We start from the raw sequence: 14,618 nt of genomic DNA, 5'->3' as shown, positions 1-14,618 counted from the left end.
TTTAGTTTTAAATGTATTTTGATAGCTTGTTTTGTTTTTGACTACTGTGTAAATAATTTTTTGCTGTATTACTAAAGTAAAAGGATTAAGCCAAATGTCTTCCAAATTATGATTGTACAGTAGTTTCACTTAAGCTCTTTTTCTATCAGATGCTTATTTACTACTTAATAGAAAATGCAGATTTAGCTTTTGCTGGTTCTATGTAAAGTGGTTTTACTACCTAGTATATTTAATTATTAAACTTCTAACAATTGCAGACAGTCGTCATGTTCTGAGTGCAGGAGAAGATTGTTGTCTTAAAGTGATTGATGTTCAGACAGGGATGCTGATCTCCTCCTTGCCTTCAAATCAGCAACAAAGGTGAAAACTGTTACAGTAGCAATATTTTGATAAGAACAACAGCATGTCCATAGTTAAAAAAATAAACTTGGTCTATAAAATTAAAAATAATGTGAAAAGTACAACAAAAATATAGTTTTAATATTTGATTAAATTTTCAGATGTTTTTGCTGGGATGGAAACGCTGTACTTTCAGGCAGTCAGTCTGGTGAACTTTTAGTGTGGGATTTGATGGCAGCAAAAATTACCAAGAAAATTCCTGCACATTCAGGTGTGACTTTGATTTTGTTACTCTATTTTGCTTAACCAAAACATGTCACTTTTCCTTGTATTCTTTGAAGTTACTTAATTATTGTGCTGTAGATATTGACCTCCCTTTTTCAATTTTTTTTCCATTATGGGCATAGCACCTTCATTTGAAATTTATTCATGAAGCTTCTTACCTTGCATTATCCAAGTTATTTTCATATAAGACCATAAGACATAGAAACCGAATTAGGCTATTCAGCACTTTGAGTCAGCTCTGCCATTTCATCCTGGCTGATCCCAGATCCCATTCAACCCCATACCCCTAACTATATCCCTTGATGCCCCAACCAATCGGGAATCTATCAACTTCTGCTTTAGGTATGCCCATGGACTTGGCCTGCACTGCAGTCTGTGGCAGAGCATTCCACAGATTCTCCACTCCTTGGCTAAGAACATTCCTCCTTCCTTCTGTTCTTAAAGGTCACCCCTCAATTTTGAATTCTGGTTCTGGATACCCTCACCAGATGAAACAACCTCTCCACATATCTAGTCCTTTCAACATTTTGTAGGCTTAATTGAGATCCCCCGCACATTCTTCTGAATTCCAGTAAATACAGGCTCAAAGCTGCCAAACACTTAATTCCCGGAATCATCTTCATGAACCTAATCTGGACTCTCTCCAATGACAACACATCCTTTCTGAAGTAAGGGGCCCAAAACTATTGACAATACTTCAAGTGCAACCAGATTAGTGTCTTATAAACCCTCAGCATTATTTCCTTGTTTTTATATTCTAATTCCCTTGAAATGAATGCCAACATTGCATTTGTCTTCTTTACCACAGACTCAACCTGTGAATTAACCTTCTGGGAGTCTTGCACGAGGACTCCTAAATCCCTTCGCACCTCTGAGTTTGTATTTTCTCCCCATTTTGATGTCTGCAATGTTGTTCCTTTTTAGCAAAATGCATTATCATACATTTCCCAACACTGTATTCCATCTGCCACTTTTTTGCCCATTCTTCCAGTTTGTCATAGAAACATAGAAAACCTACAGCACAATACAGGCTCTTTGGCCCACAAAGTTGTGCCAAACATGTCCTTACCACAGAATTACCTTGGCTTACCCATAGCCCTCTAGTTTTCTGTTCCATGTGTCCATCCAGGAGTCTCTCAAAAGACTCTAACGTATTTGCCTCCACCACCACCGCTGGCAGCCCATTCCACACACTCAACAATCTCTGCATAAACCACTGACATCTCCTCTGTACCTACTTCCAAGCACCTCTCTTGCTAGCCTGGGAAAAAGCCTCTGACTATCCACATGATAAATGCCTCTCATCATCTTGTACACCTCTATCAGGTCACCTCTCATCCTGCATCGTTCCAAGGAGAAAAGGCTGAGATCACTCAACCTATTCTCATAAAGCTTTCTCCCCAATCCAGGCAACATCCTTGTACATCTCCTCTGCACCCTTTCTACAGTTTCCACGTCCTTCCTGTAGTGAGGCAACCAGAATTGAACACAGTACTCCAAGTGGGGTCTGACCAGGTTCCTATATAGCTGCAACATTACCCCTCGGCTCTTAAACTCAATCCCACAATTGATGAAGGCCAATGCACAGTATGTCGCCTTAACCACAAAGTCAACCTGCGTAGCAGCTTTGAGTGTCCAATGAACTCGGGCCCCGAGATCCCTCTGATCCTCCACATTGCCAAGATTCTTACAATACTCTATTGTGCCATCATATTTGGTCTACCAAAATGAACCACCTCACACGTATCTGGGTTGAACTCCATCTGCCACTTCTCAGCCCAGTTTTGCATCCTATCAATGTCCTGCTGTAACCTCTGACAGCCCTTCATACCATCCACAACACCCTCAACCTTTGTGTCATCAGCAATTTTACTAACCCATCCCTCCACTTCTTCATTCAGGTCATATTAACCATATAACAATCACAGCACGGAAACAGGCCATCTTGGCCCTCCTACTCCGTGCCGAACCCTTAATCTCACCTAGTCCCACCTACCCGCACTCAGCCCATAACCCTCCACTCCTTTCCTGTCCATATACCTATCCAATTTTACTTTAAATGACACAACTGAACTGGCCTCTACTACTTCTACAGGAAGCTCATTCCACACAGCTATCACTCTTTGAGTAAAGAAATACCCCCTCGTGTTTCCCTTAAACTTCTGCCCCTTAACTCTCAAATCATGTCCTCTAGTTTGAATCTCCCCTACTCTCAATGGAAACAGCCTGTTCACGTAAACTCTATCTATCCCTCTCAAAATTTTAAATACCTCGATCAAATCCCCCCCTCAACCTTCTACGCTCCAATGAATAGAGACCTAACTTGTTCAACCTTTCTCTGTAACTTAATTGCTGAAACCCAGGTAACATCCTAGTAAATCGTCTCTGCACTCTCTCTAATTTATTGATATCTTTCCTATAATTCGGTGACCAGAACTGCACACAATATTCCAAATTTGGCCTTAGCAATGCCTTGTACAACTTTAGCATTACATCCCAACTTCTGTACTCAATGCTTTGATTTATAAAGGCCAGCGTTCCAAAAGCCCTCTTCACCACCCTATCTACATGGGACTCCACTTTCAGGGAACTATGCACAGTTATTCCTAGATCTCTCTGTTCCTCTGCATTCCTCAATGCCCTACCATTTACCCTGTATGTTCTATTTGGATTATTCCTGCCAAAATGTAGAACCTCACACTTCTCAGCATTAAACTCCATCTGCCAACGTTCAGCCCATTCTTCTAACCGGCATAAATCTCCCTGCAAGCTTTGAAAATCCACCTCATTATCCACAACACCTCCTACCTTAGTATCATTGGCATACTTACTAATCCAATTTACCACCCCATCATCCAGATCATTTATGTATATTACTAACAACATTGGGCCCAAAACAGATCCCTGAGGCACCCCGCTAGTCACTGGCGCCATCCCGATAAACAATTATCCACCACTACTCTCTGGCATCTCCCATCTAGCCACTGTTGAATCCATTTTATTACTCCAGCATTAATACCTAACGACTGAACCTTCTTAACTAACCTTCCATGTGGAACTTTGTCAAAGGCTTTGCTGAAGTCCATATAGACTACATCCACTGCTTTACCCTCGTCAACATTCCTCGTAACTTCTTCAAAAAATTCAATATGGTTTGTCAAACATGACCTTCCACACACAAATCCATGCTGGCTACTTCTAATCAGATCCCGTCTATCCAGATAATTATAAATACTATCTCTAAGAATACTTTCCATTAATTTACCCACCACTGATGTCAAACTGACAGGTCTATAATTGCTAGGCTTCCTTCTAGAACCCTTTTTAAACAATGGAACCACATGAGCAATACGCCAATCCTCCGGCACAATCCCCGTTTCTAATGACATATTAAAGATCTCCGTCAGAGCTCCTGCTATTTCTACACAAACTTCCCTCAAGGTCCTGGGGAATATCCTGTCAGGACCCGGAGATTTATCCACTTTTAAATTTCTTAAAAGCGCCAGTACCTCCACCTCTTTAATTGTCATAGGTTCCATAACTTCCTTACTTGTTTCCCACACCTTAGACAATTCAATATCCTTCTCCTTAGTGAATACCGAAGAGAAGAAATCATTCAAAATCTCTCCCATCTCCTTCGGTCCCACACATAGCTGACCACTCTGATTCTCTAAGGGGCCAATTTTATCCCTCACTATCCTCTTGCTTTTAATATAACTGTAGAAACCTTTCGGATTTACTTTCACCTTATTTGCCAAACCAACCTCGTATCTTCTTTTAGCTTTTCTAATCTCTTTCTTAAGATTCCTTTTACATTCTTTATATTCCTCGAGCAATTCCTTTACTCCATGCTGCCTATATCTATTGTAGACATCCCTGTTTTACTGAACCAAATTTCTAATATCCCTTGAAAACCATGGTGCTCTCAAACCTTTAACCTTTCCTTTCACCCTAACAGGAACATAAAGATTCTGTACCCTCATAATTTCACCCTTAAATGACCTCCATTTCTCTATTACATCCTTCCCATAAAACAACTTGACCCAATCCACTCTCTCTAAATCCCTTCGCATCCCCTCAGTTAGCCTTTCTCCAATCAAAAATCTCAACTCTAGGTCCAGTCCTGTCCTTCTCCATAATTATATTGAAGCTAATGCTATTGTGATCACTGGACCCGAAGTGCTCCCCAACACATACATCTGTCAGCTGACCTATCGCATTCCCTAACAGGGAATTGTTATATTTGTTGAGAGATTTTTGTGGTGGCTGTATGGAGTGATGGAAGGAAAATAGTAAAAGTCATAAAAATATCAACATTTTTCTAGTGAAGAGCAGTTCTCTAGCATAGTTGATAAGATGAGGAACATCTAGCTAAGAAGACAAAGGAAGCATACTTAAGGCTTAGGAAGAAAGGATCAGACAGAGCTCTAGAAAGTTCTAGGGTAGTCAGAAAGGAGCTTAAGAAAGGACGGGAGAGCTAGAAGGGGACATAAGGCCTTGGCAAGTAAGAATAAAGAAAACTAAAGCGTTTGTGAAGAATAGGAGGATGACTAGAGTGAGGGTAGGACAGACTATGGATAAAGAGAAAAGGTGCCTTGAATCAGAGGTAGGTGAGCTCCTTTATGAATACTTTGCTTCAGAGTTCACCAGTGAGGGGGAGCTTGATGAATGTGAAGACAGACTAATATACTGTTAAGAAAGAAGATGTGTTGGAGCTTTTGAACTAACTTAAGATAGACAGGTCCCTGGGCCGGATGGGATGTAGGCTAGGTTACTACGGAATACAAGGGAAAAGAGATTGCTCACCTTTGGTGATGATCTCTTCATTAGAGGAGTAATTCCAGAAGATTGGAGAGTGTTAAATATCATTCGTTTTTTCAAGAAAAATATTAAAGGATATTCTTGTGAATTATAGACTAGTAGGTCACAATAGAACACAATAGAATAGGATATAGAACTGGGCTGAGAAGTGGCAGATGGAGTTCGATCTGGAGAAGTGTGAAGTGATATACTTTGGAAAATCTAGCTTGAAGGCAGAATGCAGGGTTAATGGCAGATTCTTGGCAGTATGTAGGAACAGAATAACATTGCAGTCCGTGTCCATAGATCTCTCAAAAAGTTGCTGTGGAAATTGATGGGTATATGCTAAGAATGTATATATATATCTGTTGGCCTTCATTAGTCAGGTGATTAAATTCAAGAGCCAGGAGGTAATGTTGCAGTTCTGTATAATTCTGGTTAGACCACACTTAGAGTATTGTGTTCACTTTGGGTTATCTCATTGTAGGAAGGATATCGAAACCTTAGAGAGTGTGCAGAGAAGATTTACCAGGATGTTGCATAAGAACATAAGAAATAGGAGCAGGAGGAGGCCATCTGACCCATCGAGCCTACCCTGCCATTCAATAAGATCATCTGTCCATAAACTCAGCTCCATCTACCTGCCTTTTCCCCGTAACCCTTAATTCCCTTACTATGTAAAACCTATCTAACTGTTTCTTAAATGTATTTAGTGAAGAAGCCTCAACTGCTTCCCTTGTAGAGAATTCCACAGATTCAGCAGTCTCTGGGAAAAACATTTTCTCCTCATCTCCATCCTAAATCTTCTCCCCTGAATCTTGAGGCAATGTCCCCGAGTTCTAGTTTCACCTACCAATGGAAATAACTTTCCTACTTCCTTCTTATTGCCTGGACTAGAGAGCATGCCTTAAGAGGAAAAATTGAGCAAGCAAGGGAGGGTGAGAGGTGACTTGATAGAGGTATAAGATGATAAGAAACATCGATAACGTGGGCAGCCAGTACCTTTATCCCAGGGCAGAAATGGCTAATATGAAAGGGCATAATTTTAAGGTGATTGGAGGAAAATATAGTGGGGATGTCAGAGGTAGACTTATTACACAGATAATGGGTGTGTGGAACAGACTGCCAGGAGTGTTAATAGAGGCAGATACATTAGAAACATTTAACAGACTCTTAGATGAGCGCATGGATGAAAGAAAAATGGAGGGCTTCACAGTTGGGAAGCATTACATCTTGAATTAGGCTAAAAGTTTGGCAGATTATCATAGGCTAAACTACCTGTACTGTGCTAGGAGTCATAGGAGCTAAATTCGGCCATTTGTTTTATCAAGTCTGCTCTGCCATTCGGTTGTAGCTGATTATTTTCCCTTGCAACCCATTTTCTCCTCCCCTTAACCTTTGATGCCGTTACCAATCAAGACCTATCAACCACAACCTTAAATATATCCTAATGACTTGGCTTCCACAGCCATTTGCTGCAGATTTCCACAAATTCACCTCTCTCTGGCGAAATAAATTTCTCCTGAACTCTATTCTAAAGGGGTGTCCTTCTATCCTGAGGCTGTGCCCCTTAGTCCTAGACTTACCCACTATTGACAACATCTTCTCCACATAACTATCTAGGCCTTACATTTGTTTTATAATTCTGTATTCATGGTAGACTATCATAGTGATTAAACAATAGTCATGGCCCGGTCTGTATATTCTGAACACTCTCATCAAAGACAATCATCATGCAGCAGAATTTGTAATCCAAAGCTGCCTTGAATTGCTGAGAGGAATATACATGTTACAAAATTTGATCAACAGTTTAAAAAAAACATGATCTAATAATTTAATGTGGTATGTATATGTAAGCTACTGGCTTTGGAGATGCCTATGTCTGTCTGATATTCACAACATAAAATAAGGTGTTCACAACCTGTTGCTTACCAAATACAATTGAAGTGCAATTTAAGGCTCCTTTTTCAGAGTTTGGAGAACAGATTGACTGACTATTTTCAAGAAACAAAGTTCTGAAAATCATCCCTTAGAGGCCTACGTAAGGCAGACAACACTAGCCTAATTGAGGAAATAAATTCCCTGTACTGGACAAAAAAGTAGTCTTCACAACTTTAATGGAACATCTTTGTGTGAGATGTGGAAATTCTGGGAGACCTCCAGCCTCCCAGATAACCACATGTGCACCAGCTGTAGCTCTTCAGAGAACGTGTGAAGGAACTGGAGCTGCAGCTTGAGACTGGGGAAGTGATTGGAACTACCCCTCAGTTGCAGGAGGCCTCTATCTGGGTGACTGTCAGGAGAAGGAAGGGAAATGAGCAGCCGGTACAGGGCCCCCTGTTGACATTCCCTTCAATATTAAGTATACTGTTGGGGGGGCGGGGGGGGGGGGGTGGGCAACCTACCAGGAGGAGATGCAGCACCTGGTCTCCAGCACTGAGTGTGGCACTGTGGCTCTGAAAAGAAGAGAGGTGAAGAGAACTGCAGTAGTGGCAGGAGATTCCATAGTTAAAGAATAGAGAGGAGATTCTGTGGACGTGGTAGAGAAATCCGGATGGTATGTTGCCTCCCAGGTGCTAGGGTCAAGGATGTCTTGGATCAGGTCCACAACATTCTAAAGGGGCAGGGTGATCAACCAGAAATCTTGGAACATATTGGAACAAAGGACATAGGTAGGAAAGGTGTCGAGATCCTGGAGAGAGATTTTTGGGAGCTAGATAGAAAGCTGAAAAGTGGGACTGCTAGGATGGTCATCTCTGGATTGCTGCCTGTGTGTTGCGCCAGCAAAGGAAAGAATGGGTAAGAAGTGCGTGGCTGAGGAACTGGTGCGGGGGCAGGGATTCAGATCTCTGGATCATTAGGACCTCTTCTGGGGAAGGTGCAACCTGTACAAAAGAAACCAGATACACCTAAACTCAAGGGGGACCTGTATCCTTGTGGGCATGTTTGCTAGAGCTGTTCAGAAGGGTTTGAGCTCATTTGACAAAGGAGGGAAACCAGAGTGATAGTGCTGAGAATGAAGTAGTTGGTTTACAGAGACATTGTGGAGTGAGACCAGTAGCAAGGACAGGCTGATGATAGGGTAAAGTTGCAGTCAGCAGGATGAGTTGCAATGTTAGAAGGGGGATAAAATCAAAAAGGGTGATGAACAAGGACTGAAGGTGTTATACTTGAATGCACACAGTATATGAAATAAGGTATGACATTGTGGACATCACTGAATCGTGGCTGAAAGAGATTGTAGCTGGGAGCTTAACATCCAAGGATACACATTGTACATTGTATTAAAAGCACAGTCAGGTAGGCAGAGGGAGGCGTGGCTGTGTTGGTAAAAAAAATATCAAATCCTTGGAAAGAGGTGACATAGGATCAAAAGGTGTTGAATATTGTGTGTAGAACTAAGCAACTGCAAGGATAAAAAGACCCTGATGGGAGTTGTATACAGACCTTTGAACAGCAGCAAAGATGTGGGCTTCAACTTACAACAAGAGTTAGAAAATGCATGTTAAAGGGGCAATGTTATGATAGTCATAGGAGATTTCAACATGCAGATAAATTGGGAAAATCAGATTGATGCTGGACCCCAAGAGGGGGAATTTGTAGAATGCCTACAAGATGGCTTTTTAGAGCAGCTCGTGGGCAAGCCCACTATGTGATCAGCTATTCATGACTGGATGTTGTGCAATGAACTGGAATTGGGAGCTTAAGTTAAAAGAAACCTCAGGGATCAGAGTCATTAAACCAATAGAATTCAGCCTGCAATTTGTGAAGGAGAATCTAAAGTCAGATGTATCTATATTACAGTGGAGTGAAGGGAATTGCAGAGCCACGAGAGAGGGGTTGGCCAGAATTGATCGGAAGGCAACACTAGCAGAGGTGATGGCAGAACAGCAATGGCTGGAGTTTCTGGGAGCAATTTGGAAAACACATGATAGATACATCCCAAAGAAGAAGTAGTATTCTAAAGAAAGGATGGTGCAAATGTGACTGACAAGGGAATTCAAGCCAACATAAAGCAAAAGAGAAGGGATATAATAAGCAAAACTTAATGGGAAGTTAGAGGATTGGGAAGCTTTTAAAACCCAACAGAAGGCAATTGAAAGGAGGGTAAACTAGCTAATAATGTTAAAGAGGTATACAGATTATGGTGTTCTTACCTCAGTTGATCCTCTTAATAGGGATTGCACTAGGTTTAACTTGCCATAGGCACAGTTATTTCTTAGGATAACTGAAGCAAGTTCACACACTGCCAATAGGCTCCAGGAGGAGTCCTATTTGAACATTGTTGGGGAATTATACATGAGAGAGGGGAGGCCAGCCATTTTTGGACCTACACGTGCTAGGATCCTTGGCATGCAGGAGAAACACTGCAGCAATTTCAAGGTGAATAACTAGCATTTCTCAACAAATTTCAATCTCTTAAGAAACAGGAACTTAAGTGTCAAGCTTCAATGCACTGTTTCAAGGGCCAGATTGGCTTATTCTGAGCTGATTGCCTTGTTGCAAATATTCATTCTTGGTGTTATGCAGTGGTAGAAGCAGCTAATGGATCACCTTGAATCAGCATCATATACATCCACATCATTGGGCAGGGGTGTAAAAAGTGATGACAGCTTTTGTTAAAACAAATTAAAAATAAGTAAAGCAATTTTTACAATAAAAGAAAGACTATTAGACAAAACTAAAGTCTAAGTTAGTACAAAATGATCAGAGTAGTTGTAGTGTTGCTAAACTGTAGTGGTGATTAATGTTTTGCTAGTTGGTCAAGGACCGAAAGTTTGAAGGAAAGTAGCTGTTCTTGAACCTGGTGGTGTGGGACTACAGGCTTCAGTACCTCCTGCCCAATGATAGCTGCAAAAAAATAGCATGGTGGGGATCTTTGATGGATCCCCATATATTTAGAATTGATCTGCAGACAGCAAGTTGCTGGTCTCTGCTCTTATCTTTGCAGGAGCAGCTGCTCTCTTCCTCACTGGAGAGAGAGATAGCCTTTCTGAGATTCCCAAGTGCCGGGCTATGGACTGCTGTTTTGATGGATTCTGGATCAAAGTCTCTTTGGGGGCTTTTGCTGTTGCTTGCATGGTGGAGGGAGGGGGTTGGTGCTTCTGCTTGTGTAAGTGGGTGGGTTGTTGCTTTTGCTGCTGCTAGTGTGGAGGGTAGGAAGGGGGACTTCAGTGCTTCGATGTTCTATCATTTATTCTATGGGGTCTCTTGTCTCGTGGATGTCTGTGAAGACTACAAATTTCAGAGTCTATGCTGCATACATTCCCTGATATTAAAGGAACAAAAATGAATGATACCAAATGTAACAATGGCTTATTTTCTGGTTACCATTTTCACTATTAGCAACTCGAATCTGTCTGCATTTTCCCATCATCTTTAACAGGAAATATTATCGTCTGTTTGGCTGTTTTCCATCCTACCCTTAGTTCAGCATATCCGACCCCAGCCCTCCATCCCAATCTAAAATTATCCTGAAAACACAAGAAAATCTGCAGATGCTGGAAATTTAAGCAACACACACAAAATGCTGGTGGAACACAGCAGGCCAGACAGCATCTATAGGGAGAAGCAGTGTCGACGTTTTGGACCGAGACCCTTCGTCAGGACTAACTGAAAGGAAAGATAGAGATTTGAAAGTAGGAGGGGGAGGGGATATATGAAATGATAGGAGAAGACTGGAGGGGGTGGGGTGAAGCTGAGAGCCGGAAAGGTGATTGGCAAAAGGAATACAGATCTAGAGCAGGGAAAGGATCATGGGACGGGAGGCCTAGGGAGAAAGAAAGGGGGAGGGGAGCACCAGAGGGAGATGGAGAACAGGCAAAGAGTGATGGGCAGAGAGAGAAAAAAAACAAGGGGAGAGGGGAAAAAACCTAAATATATCAGTCAATGTTCATGCCATCAGGTTGGAGGCTACCCAGCCGGTATATAAGGTCACACATTTTAATTTCACATCCCATTCCCATTCTGATATGTCTATCCATGGCCTCCTCTACTGTCAAGATGAAGCCACACTCAGGTTGGAGGAACACCACCTTATATTCCGTCTGGGTAGCCTCCAACCTGATGGCATGAACATTGATTTCTCTAACTTCCGTTAATGCCCCTCCTCCCCTTCTTACCCCATCCCTGATATATTTAGGTTTTTTCCCCTCTCCCCTTTCATTTCTTTCTCTCTCTGCCTGTTGTTCTCCATCTCCCTCTGGTGCTCCCCTCCCCCTTTCTTTCTCCCTAGGCCTCCCGTCCTATGATCCTTTCCCTTATCCAGCTCTGTATCCCTTTTGCCAATCACCTTTCTGGATCTCAGCTTCACTCCACCAGCATTTTGTGTGTGTTGTTTGAATTTCCAGCATCTGCAGATTTCCTCGTGTTTGCCCAATAGTACATGTATTGGAAAAAGTGCGTGAATCTCTAGGATAATTAGTTCATTTAAAGAGGAAATTAGAGTCAGGTGTTTAAAAAGGGAGCTTCAGGTGTGTTTGTTCATTGTACATGGCCTATCAGTGGTGTCAACAGAGCTTTACCAAGAGGTATTTCTCGCAGGTCAGCAGCGGTTATTTGAAAAGGGAGCCATCAAGGGTGTTTATCCATTGTACATGACCTATCAGCGGTGTCTACAGAGCTCTACGAGCTAAATAAAAGTACAGAAGGGTAAGCGGATTAGCCAATGTCGGGAGTAGGCAAGTGGTGAGAGTGGAAGCAACGGGCTTTGGCTCAAAAGAAGCTTTAGCTAAGAAGAGGCATCGACTCTGTGTAAAGCATCTGTTACAGTTTCCTTTTTGTTTTTTGCTCTCCTCTCTTACTTGTACCATTTCAATGGCTGTGGTGTGCTCTTTGTGCCGGATGTTGGAGAACTGGGAGACCCAGTCTCCTGGGAAACTACATCTGTATGAAGTGCATTGGCTGCAGCTCCTTGAAGACTAAGTTAGGGATCTGGAGCAGCAACTAGATGACCCCTGGCTTGTACGGGAGAGCGAGGATATAATTGATCTAAGTTACAGGGAAGTAGTCACCCCGAAGTTGCAGGAGGCAAGTAGCTGGGTGACTGTCAAGAGAAATGGGAATAGGCAGTTAGAGTGGAATACCCCTGTGGCCATTCCCCTCAGAAACAAGTATACCGCTTTGGATACTTCTGTGGGGGATGACCTTCCAGGAAAGTGCTACGGCGACCGGGTTACAGGCACTTGAGTATGGGTCCATGGTGCTGAAGGGAAAGAGAGAGAAGGAAGTGGTAGTGATAGGGGGCTCGTTAGTGAGGGGAATAGACGGGATTCTGTGGATGATTAAACCTACCCCAATAGCTCTAACAAACCTGCCTGCGTGAATATTCGTCCTCCTTGGGTTCAGCTGCAACCCGTCACTTTTGAACAGGTCGTAACTTCCCCAGAAAAGACCCCAATTATCCAAGAGCCTGAAGCCCTACCCCCTGCACCAGCTTGTGTGCACCTGGACACCTGGATGGTATGTTGCCTCCCAGGTGCCAGGGTCATGGATCTCTCAGATCGCATCTGTAACATTTTGTAGAGGGAGGGGGAGCAGCCTGATGTCTTGGTACATATTGGTACCAATGACATAGGACGGAAAAGCAATTTAGGAAAAGAGGAAAGAGAAAAGAGAAGAAAAGAAAAAAGGAACAGAGAATTCAGAGGGTTAGGTAGAAAGCTGAGAAGCAGAACCTCCTGGCTAGTAATTTCAGGTTTACTGACTGTACCACATGCCAGTGAGGATAGAAACAGGATGATCTGGCAGATAAATGTGTGGTTGAGAAGCTGGTGCAGGGGGTAGGGCTTCAGGTACTTGGATAATTGGGATCTCTTCTGGGGGAATTATGACTTGTTCAAAAGTGACGGGTTGCACCTGAACCTGAAGGGGAACAATATTCTCGAGAGAAGCTTTGTTAGAGCTGTTAGGGAGGGTTTAAACTTAACTTGGTGGGGGTGGGGGGTGTGGGAATTGGCGTGAGGGGACTCAGGATAGGACCGACAGTGAAAAAGTAAAAATAGCTTGCAGTCAGACTGTCAGGAAGGGCAGGCAGCTCATAGGACTTAATTGCAGCGAACAGGTTGAGTATCAAATCATTAGGGATGCAGCATCAGAAAGGAGAGCAAATACGGTACTCAAGGTGTTGTATCCAAACGCATGTAGTATAAGGAATAAGGTGGATGATCTCTTTGCAGTATTACAGATTGCCAGGTATGATGTTGTGACCATCACTGAATCGTGGTTGAAGGATTGTTGTAGTTGGGAGCTGAATGTCCAAGGTTACACATAATATCGAAGGGATAGGAAAGTAGGCAGAGGGGGTGGTGTGGCTCTACTAATAAAGAATAGCATCAAATCAGTAGAAAGATGTGATATAGGATCAGAAGATACTGAATCCTTGTGCATGGAGTTAAGAAACTGCCAGGGTAAAAGGATGTTGATGGCAGTTATATACAGGCCTCCCAGCAGTGGCTAGGAGGTGGACCACAGGTTACAATAGGAAATAGAAAAGGCACGACAGAAGGGCAATGTTATGGTAGTCATGGGAGATTTTAACATGCAGGTTGATTGGGAAAAACAGGTTGGTAATGGATCTCGAGAGTTTGTTGAATGCCTAAGAAATAGCTTTTCAGAGCAGTTTGTCGTTTGAGCCTACTAATGAACTGGAGGCAATTAGGGAGCTTAAGGTAAAAGAATCTTTAGGAATCAGTGATCAGGCAAATGCTGAACAGCAATGGTATGCATGACAGGATTGCAAGAAGAAAGCTACTACTCTCCAAGAAGAACATTGCTGCTGGTTTAAAGTTTGCTGAAGACCACCACATGGATAAGCCAGAAGGCTATTTGAAAGGATGTTCTATGGAGAGAAGATTTCAAAATAGAACTTTTTGTCTTAAGTAAGAAGTGTTATGTTTGGCGAAAAGCAAACACTGCATTCCAGCATAAGAACCTCACTCCATCTGTGAAACATGGTGGTAATGTCACGGTTTGGGCCTGCTTTGCTTCTTTGGGACCAAGATGACTTGACGTCATTGATGGAGCTATGAATTCTGAATTGTACCAGCAAATTCTACAGGAAAATGTCAGGGTATCCGTCCATGAACTGAAGCTCAGGAGAAAATGGGAGATGGGTCGTGCAGCAAGGCAATGACCCTAAACACATGTCAGTCTACCAAAGAATGGTTAAAGCGGAAGAAATTTAATGTTTATGA

At 42.5% G+C, this 14,618-nt stretch overlaps 1 protein-coding gene across 1 annotated transcript in view; it reads left to right on the top strand.

Moving 5' to 3' along the window:
* Window positions 1–14,618, top strand: part of nsmaf (neutral sphingomyelinase (N-SMase) activation associated factor) — a 155,270-nt gene that overhangs the window by 138,213 nt on the left and 2,439 nt on the right. Inside the window, exons 29-30 of the mRNA XM_059981550.1 lie at window positions 258–360; window positions 501–610. Of these exons, the coding sequence (XP_059837533.1) occupies window positions 258–360; window positions 501–610 (213 nt within the window). The remainder of the gene's footprint in view (window positions 1–257; window positions 361–500; window positions 611–14,618) is intronic.

This window comes from Hypanus sabinus, chromosome 1, assembly GCF_030144855.1.
Source record: "Hypanus sabinus isolate sHypSab1 chromosome 1, sHypSab1.hap1, whole genome shotgun sequence".
Taxonomy (NCBI): Eukaryota; Metazoa; Chordata; class Chondrichthyes; order Myliobatiformes; family Dasyatidae; genus Hypanus; species Hypanus sabinus.
This window is presented reverse-complemented; position numbering and strand designations above follow the sequence as displayed.